Raw genomic sequence first — 9,941 nt, 5'->3', positions numbered from 1 at the left:
ATAGACTTCCGTTCCGTTATCTATCTGTTGAAATTTTTTTCGTCATTTTTGTCATTCGTCACGGATTCATCATCGTCACGAGACCGTCATTCGTCCGTTCCGTCACTCGTCCATTGAAAAAAACAGAACTGAACAGAGGTTCAGATGTTCAGATGACGGAATGGCTTTTCTGCCAGCCACTGCTGGAACGATGACATTTTTGAACGGACGGATGACGAAACTTATCCGTCATCCAACTCTAGAGGCGGCCGACGTGGAGGAAGGAGATAGAGATGAAGTCGGAACGTAATCCCCGGAAGAAAACAATAATTAGTTTGTGAGGTGGGAAAGGAGAAATAGTCTCTTTTCTAGGGGTTTTTGTACAAAAAAGTACAGAACATAAGAACTAATAAGAGGCTAATGGAGGAGATAGAGATAGAGAGAAGGGAGAAGGAAGAGCAGTGCAGAGCAATGGCGAGAAGCGGCGGAAGGCCGCCGGTGCTGGCGGAGGACGCGCCATGGCGAGCTCCTCCGCCGGGGAAGAAGCCCGTTCCGAGAATTCACGTCAATCCTGTTCTCCGCGTCCCGCAAAACCCGACATCCGCCTACGCTTTCGTCGTGATGAAGGTGCTGATCATCATCTTCTTCATCTTTTATCTTCGTGATCTTCAGTTTTTTTTTTGGGTTTTGATTGATTATTTTGCAGCACCCGAATCCTGTCGGAGAAGGGTTTGCGAAAGAGGCTTTGCTCGAAGCGGCGGGACCCGATTGCCTCATCCCCGGCCTGGTCGCCCCTATCAAGTTGCTGGGGTTGAAGGTTGATATAAATTATGATTATTCTGAGTTATATAACCTTAATTTTCGGTTTCCGGTTTCTTGTCTTATTTCTTTGGGAATTTTTTTGAATTCCTTGTGGGTTGTTGGGATTGAAGGTTGACACGATTTATTTCTCCTGCTGAGTCCACGGCTGCTGTTTTGGTTTTCAGCTTCTGATTTCATCTCATATTCCTTTGAATTCCATGTGGGGCGTTGGGATTGAAGGTTGAAATGCTTTATTCGGAGAGATGTAGCTTACATATTCTCTCCCTGTGATTCTGTGGTCGCTATTTTTGTTTTCAGCGTCCAATTTCCTCTCACAGTACTCTTGGGCTTTCTTTGAATTCCATGTGGAATGCATGTTCTCTCTGTACATCTCCTCACTCTGTGTATTATCACTTGAACCATGATCATTAAGCTTCCTCTGTTTTAATATCTGACACCAAATTTGTTGCTCTTATGTTTTAAAATTTAATTGACTTATCCATTGATTGCGATTAAGAATTCGAATCAGTTTCATTATCAAATAAGAATCATCGATGCTTTCTGCATGATGAATTTATGATCATCTTTGGATTACATATGATTACGGCGCCCATTTTGCTTGTAAGGATGAGAGAAGAACTCATTTCATATATCAGTCCTACGTCTTTGACTTACTATCCATGTCGTCTTGTTTCTTCCTACTGCACACCTAGGAAGAACTCAAGTAATAAGTGTTTGTTTTTTGTTTTATCAAGCTTTCAGCTACAGTATCATAGTTGAGTCTTTTACTACCGTGTCTTCATTTTACAAATAAAGATTACTTGTATATGTTTCATCCTACTGATTTAACTCTCGTCCATTTATCAGCGACTTTTTTTGTTCAAGTGCGACATTCTGGAATTTCTGTCTCCTGATTTTTGGATTTTCGGTTCTTGTATCAGCTTACTATCACCGTTCATTTCTATATTACTGCATGCTTTCTGAAATTTTTCAAGGCATGAAAGATTGTTGATCAAGTGTTTATATATATTGGTAAATTTTTGCGTTTGGTCATCATTTTTGCCCGTTCTCGCTTTTTATTCTGAAGCATAGTCTTCATCTGAAATTTAATCGTGTAGGTTTGGCCAATCGATGTCAACCTTAAGATGTTGGAGCCTGTTGGACGTGAGCTTCAATCTGTGGGCAAGGTGCATCTATTGACCTTAGCCTTGATTGACTTTTTTATTATTTGATTGACTTGCTTCCGTGTGATATGTTAGTGGAGGAATATTTATTTTATCAAAGATTTAAGCTTTATCTGACATTATGATACTATTCCCATCAAATCTAGGGTTAGTTCCTGATTTTGCCCGCTTGGGGGCATTTTCGTCATTAAGGTTTTGATGTGATTTTCCCTTAAAATAGTTCTATCCCTGTGCTGGGGAGGCAGACAAGGAGTGAATCAAAGCTGGTTCTTCCTGTTTCCTTGCGATGTTCATCTTGCTGGTGACCCTTCCCTGAGCGACATTCATTCTGCCAGGTTCTCTCCCCTTTGGCCAATCTCCATTCTGGCATTCCCTCCCTCAGCTGGCGTCTTCCTGCTATGTTACCATCCTCTGCCCGATAAGAAATCGTGGGTTCTTATAACATTATTTTGACCCTGTCAATGGTTCTTTGCCGTCAGAAATATTTTCTTCCAGCGTTATGTTGGTACAGATGCATGGACTGATGCTGACTATTTCTTAGTTACTCTTATCTTTTATTATTTTGGTTAGCACACTGCGGGGAGATCAAATGTGCGCGGGAGTTGATGACCAAGTGATTAGGCGAGGCTTATGGGGAGTTATAAACACCACTTAGCATCTAATTACTTTCACGGCTGCATTATGGGTTTTAGAGTCTCTCAGATCTATCCATGTCCCACTTTTATCATGGAGAAGTGGGGCATGACGATCAAGTTTATGTCACTCTGCTGGCCTCTGCAGCCATCCTCAAGGCAATTCTCTCAAAGGGATTGACGTTGCCCAGTGGTGGCCACCTGCACCCAATTGTGGGCTTGCATGAGGCCCCTAATGCTATAATAGAACTCCTTATCAACGCTCATCGTGCGAAAGATTGAGGGTTAAAAATCTAGCAACTAACAGGATCATTGCTACGATTCGCAACATGACAGTCCTAAACTGACTGAAATGATTATGAAAGCTATCAGGTACACTGGCCTCGAGGAGTTATGAGGCAAGGATCTTGTTCCTTTACTGAAATTTTATCTTGGCTATCAAACTTTCTATCCTGTTCATCACCATCTCTTGAAGCCCATCCCCAATCCCAGCAATGACAGAGACAGAAGGATGGTGAAGAAAGCCACCCATTCCTTCGCCAATGTGAACATGCATATATTGCCGAAGAGAAAAAGCTTAACGTTTTCTCCCGTCACCACCACCTCCTGCTTGGAGAAGGTAATTAATATATCAGAGAGCACCTCTCCCCTGGAGGTGGCAGTGATGGGGGAAGATGTGAAGGTTATGCATGTTCTTCTAGTGCTCTATCCCTGGCCAATGAGAGTCCTGAATAAAAGAATGTCTCGTTGCAAATTTTACCTGTGATCTTTTTTCTGCTAGATTCTTCACCCTCAACTTGCTGTTTGATTTCGTCCAAAAAATAACTTGCTGTTTGATCAGACTACTGTTGGGCAATGGTAGCAAGACATGCATGGTCGATTGCTTGATCAGTGTTGATAAGCAATCATTCTATTCCAGAGTTTAGAGCCTCGTGCAGATCCACAATCGGGTGCTGTTGGTTGCCATTGATGGCATCGATCCTCTCTGAGATATGCTGCTACTGGCACGAGCTTGGTCATCATGTCACCTCTTTTATAATGGCTGTATCTTTAGAGAGGCTCTGATCTAACCATGTCCCCACTTTTATATTCAAAAAATGTCCACAACTTTGACCTTTACATACTTTATCAGTATAACCCCATTCGGATGCTCATGAATACCATTATAGTTTTCTTTGTCGTATTTTTTTGAAACAAAGTTTGTAACCAAACGTTTTTTCATCAACATGTCATTCAATTTACTGAAAGCTCCTCTTTCTTTTTATTCTTTTTCAGTTTCTTGATGCAGCCGTGAATCTCATGAACGCATCCTTTCAAGATCGCTAAGGCCCTTCTCTCTCCCCCTCTCTCTCTATCTAAAATTGCTTCGGATATCAGTTTCTGTGAGGTATGGCGCAATTTTTCCGGCAGGTTTGACATCTCTTTCCATGGTATGAGCTTCCGGTAGTCTGTGTATATTTCGACAAATGTGGACTTCTGTCCTCGGGATAAGTTGATTTTTATTTCCTCAGTCAACGAGTAGTAGAAGATGAGTTAGACCTTGGTTGACTTTTGATGATAAGACCATTTGGGAACACTTCTGAAAACATCTCATATTTTTCCTCCTTAATACAGTGGAGGCCTTCTGCGTCTCCAGTTAAAAGTTTTTCATGAGAAACCAACGTGAGAAATGACACGATCCCTCAAAGTTTTCTTCTTCAGTCTGTGGCGTATCCTTTGTCGACTTCGGATGACAATTCTGTGGACATCTCAGAATTTCTTTAATTGAATCGACTTCGGACTTTGTTTCTGGTGTTCATAAGCTTGTGTGAATATTTACGAAAATCACTTGCAATTTTCTTGAAAGACAATTGCTTCCTAATTTTTTATTAACTTGAATGATGGGGATCCATAATTGCAAGGTACCAAAATACTTCTTTACAAAACCATAATTGACCTTTCAAGGTACTTATAGCCAAATTAAAAAGAAAAGGAGAGGAGGGTCTATGAGCCTTTAGGCTGGGCCCGGCCCAACAGTTACAGGGTCCTGGTGAGCTCTTTTCCTTCGTAGTCCATGAGCTCCTTTGCAGTTTTTTTTCTTCAGTCTGTGGCACATTGTTTGGGGGTTTGTAAGATAATCATGTGATAAAATTCCTGAGAAGCCCTCTCAATTTCTCTCATTGAAACAGATTTAGATGAGCCTTTTTTCATCTCACTGATATGAACCTTGTTCTAGGTTCCTATCAGGAGTAGAGGACAAGGCAAGGTAGGAATTCCTGGGATGGAGAGGTGGAACGGGATGGGTACGGGAGTTAGGGATTAGACATGGTTGTTATGTTCTGTTCGTTTTAAATGAACAAAAAATTCGCACAAAAGAACCGCACAGGGCCTTGTTCTTTGTTCTGTTCTTTTTTTTTCATAAACGAACAAAATTCGCACATTCGCACAAATTCACACATTCGCACAAAACTAGAACAAAATTCGCACAAAGCGAACAAAAGAACCGCACATAGGTCTGTGTGATGTTCTGTTCTAATTTGTTTTTGTTCTGTTCGGAAAACAGAACAGAACGAACAATTCGCACAAAAAGAACAGAACGACCATGTCTAGGAGGGATCGGCCGGGGAACGAGCCGCCTGAGGATGCGGTGAAGGAGGGACGATCACGAGGACGGGGATCGTGGAGGGAGACAGCATAGATGCTGGAGAGACGAGAGGGGAGGAGAAACCAATAGTCACTTAAGAACTAATATCCTAGTCTGCCCCCCTAGAGGGAGGGCTGTACTATTTAAAGAACATAAAAGGAAAACATGACGATAATGCCCTCTACGCGGCCCAGGAAACCTATCAAAACTTTTCACAGTTTTCTTTACTATAATGATGTATCAGTTTTTGGTTGGCTTTTTATGATGAGATCTGGACTAATTTTCTACCCAAATTAAAGACCTTAGATGGAGCATTTCATTATGGTGGAGCTAGTGAGGAAATTTAGCGAAACTCCTCACAGTTTACTTCCCTCTTTTCAATGGCAAGGTGGGTAGTAGGGATTGGCAAATGTCATCCGTCACGTCACACGTCACCGTGACAGACACGTGACGGATGACATGACGATGACAGCGACAGAATGCATGGGACGTGACGGTGACGGTGACTCATGACGGGCTGTACGTGACGGTGACGGGATACCCCGGATGCATGACATGAAGACAGGTCTGTCACGGATGATGGCCGTGACAGATTAACATAAAAAAATAAATATTATAAATAATAACATAGTAAACTAAATAATATTATGCTTAGACTATGTTTATTAACATAATAAAAATAAATATTATTATTTCCATCACCGGTGACGGGGACGGCGTCACGATGATGGTGACGTGACGGAATGAGGAACCCGTGACGCTGATAACATGCATTTTTAGTGCCTTATATTATTATATTTATGCATCTTTATGCATTAAATTACTCATATTTGCATGTTATCAGGCTTAAAATGATTACATCTATTTTTAGAACAAATTTCTGAATTTTTAATATTTTTAGGATTTTTCTAATAGTATATTCTAAAAGAATATAATTTTTTGAGAAAGAATATGATTTTTCTGGAATTTTTGGATATTAAATTTGGAAAGATATGATTTTTCTGATTCAAAATATATATTTATACGTATTTTTTGGGCTTTTATTTGATTTAATATGAAATTTTAAGTATTTTGGTTTTTTTAGGGCATAGTGTGACGTGGCGTCCAGATGCGCCGCCACGTCAGCGTTGAGAAAGAGATTTTTTCTTTGTTTTTTGTCCTTTTGACATGTACTTGTGGCACGGAATATGAAAAGTCGCGGAATACGAAAAGCCATGGAATATGAAAAGCCACGGAATACAAAAAGGCATGGAGTATGAAAAGCCACGGAATACGAAAAGCCACCGAATACCAAGTGCTTTGACTTCTTAACAGGCACAAACTGATGACATTGATGAGGAGAAAGAAGAAATTAAAGGCTAGGATTGCTTCAACTTCCAACTGCCATAACTTTTCATCTTCCCCTCTTCTTTCTATCCATACCCTCTAATCTATAAATAGAGGCGTGGATCATTGTAAAAACCATCTTGAACTTGCTTCCCACATTTGTGGGCTGATTGAAAGAGAGTGAGTTTTGAGATCCATCAAGAGTGTTCTTGGTGTCTTGGGTGTGTGGGAAGAGACAAAAGAGAAGAGGGGGAGCTTACCGGCACTCGCAAATCGCCGTGATCCTGGCGGAATGTAAGGATCTAAGGTAAGTGTCTTCGCCTTACGTTGTTTCTCTCCCAACATCATCGTTATCATAGTTCTAGTTTTTATTATCATCGTTTCATTTATCACTTCATACGTTCTCATTCTCTCATCTCTCCATCCTTGCCATCGTACCACTCCATATCGAACCATTATCCTCGTTCATACTGTCGTTCATCATCATATCCATCACAATCACTTACTCTTTTCTTTAAGTTAAATTAGCTTATAATTACGTATCTTTTATCGATATCACTAGCTCACATCCTCAAATCTTGTTTTCGTCGATCCTCTCGTCCATCATCACTAGTATAAGAAAGTAATTCCTTACTCATCGTTCCCTGTAGAGACGATCCGTACTCATCACTAACTAAGTATTTCAAGTACGGTAAAATATATTTTATTGAATAATCTCAATCACCAACGAAGAATTTTAACCCTAAAATTGAGATTATCAGACGCGTGACGGGAACATGATGAAAATTTTAACTTCCTCGAACGTGTGACAAGACGGTGACATGACGAATATTTTGTCACGTTACCCTTCGTCACGAGTCGTCATCCGTCTTGTCATGTCACAGGCGCCACGTCCCAGACGTGCCATTCCCTAGTGGGTAGTCTTCGTCATGTTGATTTTGAATGATGAACTTGTAGGAAACTTCCTAAGAACCCATCCAAGTTTCATCCCCAATAAAACAATTAAAAGCTTGGTTTCTAGCTGATTTCTTACTACATAGTGGAAAATTTCTGAAAACCCTCACAGTTCTCGTCTAAATCAGGTGAGAAATGTAGTCACTTACAAAGATCCAGTAGTGTCTGTGTATATATAAGATTTATTACATTTTTTGAAAAAATATTGTTATTAAGTTTTTCCTAATTTTAATATCAATCTTTAATTTTCTCTTCGGATACTCTATAGGAGTGCCCAATGACAAAGATAAATATGAAGTTAGTACGTTATGCATTCAATAATGCTAGATCATAATAAATATTTCTACAATGCTAAATCCAATGAATAAAGCTGGCATTTTGATTCCTTTAGAAGAGCATAATTACACTAATAAAATATGTCTAATTTCTCTTGTGTACCAGAAAATTACTATATCATTCAAAATCAGAGGAAAATGGAAAGAGGGATGTGACATGCAAAATGGAAAACCAGCCACAAAAGTATGTTATTCAAGATGAAATTTTAATGTTGGGTTGATATAGAGTAGTCGGAAAATGGATGAATCAAAGTGGACAAACTAATTTAGAAACCATAACATGTTAAACCTTAAGTATTCATTTCAAATAATCAAAATTTTATGTTCTAAAAATGAAATTTAACAACAAAGCATTGTGACTATTTTATTTATCCATTCTAGGCTGCCCTAAAATTTGGTTTGGTCTTGGGCTAGTCCTTGAGCAAGAAAGATAAGGGAGTGAGAGTGGGGAAGAGAGCTTACAATTTATCTCACATTTGGCATGATCTTAATGTGGGAAGATGAAAACTATGAATCATCACTTGAAAAAACAGAATGTTGAAATGAGATTCTAATTCCTCTGAATCAGAGAAATATTTGATTGATCACAGAGAGAGAGAGAGAGAGAGAGAGAGAGAGAGAGAGAGAGAGAGAGAGAGAGAGAGAGAGAGAGAGAGAGAGAGAGAGAGAGAGAGAGAGAGAGAGAGAGAGAGAGAGAGAGAGAGAGAGAGAGAGAGAGAGAGAGAGAGAGAGAGAGAGAGAGAGAGAGAGCTTCCAAAAAGGTCCACTGGGCCAATCCAAACAATTTTCCACTAAATGGCACATTGTATTTTAACATAGAAAGTCAGCAGTCTGAATCCCCTTCAATTTCATGTGTGCCCGTGGACCAATTTCAGTGGGTTTGCATCGTATTAGTATTTAGTAGGCCGGTAGGCCCGAACAACTCTGAAGAACCTTCAAGCGTCTCTTCTCTGACCTCTTTAAACGCGTCTCTCTCTCTCTCTCTCTCTTCTCGTGTTCTTCTTCTCGAGATTTTAGTTTTGGCAATTGGGGATAGTATTTCTCCGATCGATCTTCTCTCCGGGCTGCCACCCACGACGATTTGATTCAGATGGAGAAGGAAAGCCGTCGTCTTGGGGCTTTAATTCTTACTGGGTTGTTTCTTTTGGCAAGCCTCGATGGATTTCGGCTGGTGGGCGCAATCTCGGTTACCGTCTTAGAACGGGAATGCGTCTACGATTACGTTTTCTATGAAGGGGATCACGTCTCCGGTAACTTCGTTGTCGTCGACCACGACATCTTCTGGGGTGCCGACCACCCTGGCCTTGATTTTGAGGTCAAGAGACATCAGATCTGATTTTTTTGCCCTACTGTGTCTCTTTGCTTTGATAGGTTCTTTGATTTTCGTCAATTGCTTAAATTTCTTTCTTGCGATGACTAAGCTTTTTTTCCGATCGATTGACGTAGAAATATAGGTTGGTTTGTCGGATTTATCTATGCACGGAATAGCTTCTTAACATGGAACCCCGTCGATGCATCAAGGGATTTAGTTTTTATTCTTTAATGAAGATTTTAGTTAATTTATGTTTTTGAGGTAATTTTTTGCACTTATTAATGCATCACATCCGTTAATTCTTTAAAAAAAAAATCACATCCGTTTCATTTAAATACGTCGTGATTTGCTAGTATATTCTGGTTTCCATTTTTTAAAATCTCGTAAGATTTATTCCCTGCATTGAAATAATTGTAATTCAGATAATTATAGCTTCTTTGACTTGACACTATTTATTTCTGCACTATGCTTGTGCTCCGACCTGACGTAGTGAGTTATGAAAGTCGGAAGATTTATCCTATCGCATAATAAGACGATCTATAGACATGAATCCCAAATCCTGTAATTTTGAAGTAACAGAGCTTCCAAAAAGGTCCACTGGGCCAATCCAAACAATTTTCCACTAAATGGCACATTGTATTTTAACATAGAAAGTCAGCAGTCTGAATCCCCTTCAATTTCATGTGTGCCCGTGGACCAATTTCAGTGGGTTTGCATCGTATTAGTATTTAGTAGGCCGGTAGGCCCGAACAACTCTGAAGAACCTTCAAGCGTCTCTTCTCTGACCTCTTTAAA

At 40.0% G+C, this 9,941-nt stretch overlaps 1 protein-coding gene across 1 annotated transcript; it reads left to right on the top strand.

Moving 5' to 3' along the window:
- Positions 1–399: 399 nt before the first annotated feature.
- Positions 400–4,111, top strand: LOC144706827 (uncharacterized). Its single transcript, XM_078579891.1, has 4 exons — positions 400–606; positions 686–796; positions 1,899–1,967; positions 3,872–4,111. Exons 1-4 carry the CDS (start codon positions 400–402, stop codon positions 3,920–3,922), a joined length of 438 nt encoding a protein of 145 aa, XP_078436017.1. The 3' UTR covers positions 3,923–4,111.
- The last annotated feature ends 5,830 nt before the right edge of the window (positions 4,112–9,941 follow it).

Source organism: Wolffia australiana, chromosome 8 (genome assembly GCF_029677425.1).
Source record: "Wolffia australiana isolate 7733 chromosome 8, ASM2967742v1".
Taxonomy (NCBI): domain Eukaryota; kingdom Viridiplantae; phylum Streptophyta; class Magnoliopsida; order Alismatales; family Araceae; genus Wolffia; species Wolffia australiana.
Note: the sequence above shows the minus strand (reverse complement) of the source record. Positions and strands in the feature narration are given on the sequence as shown.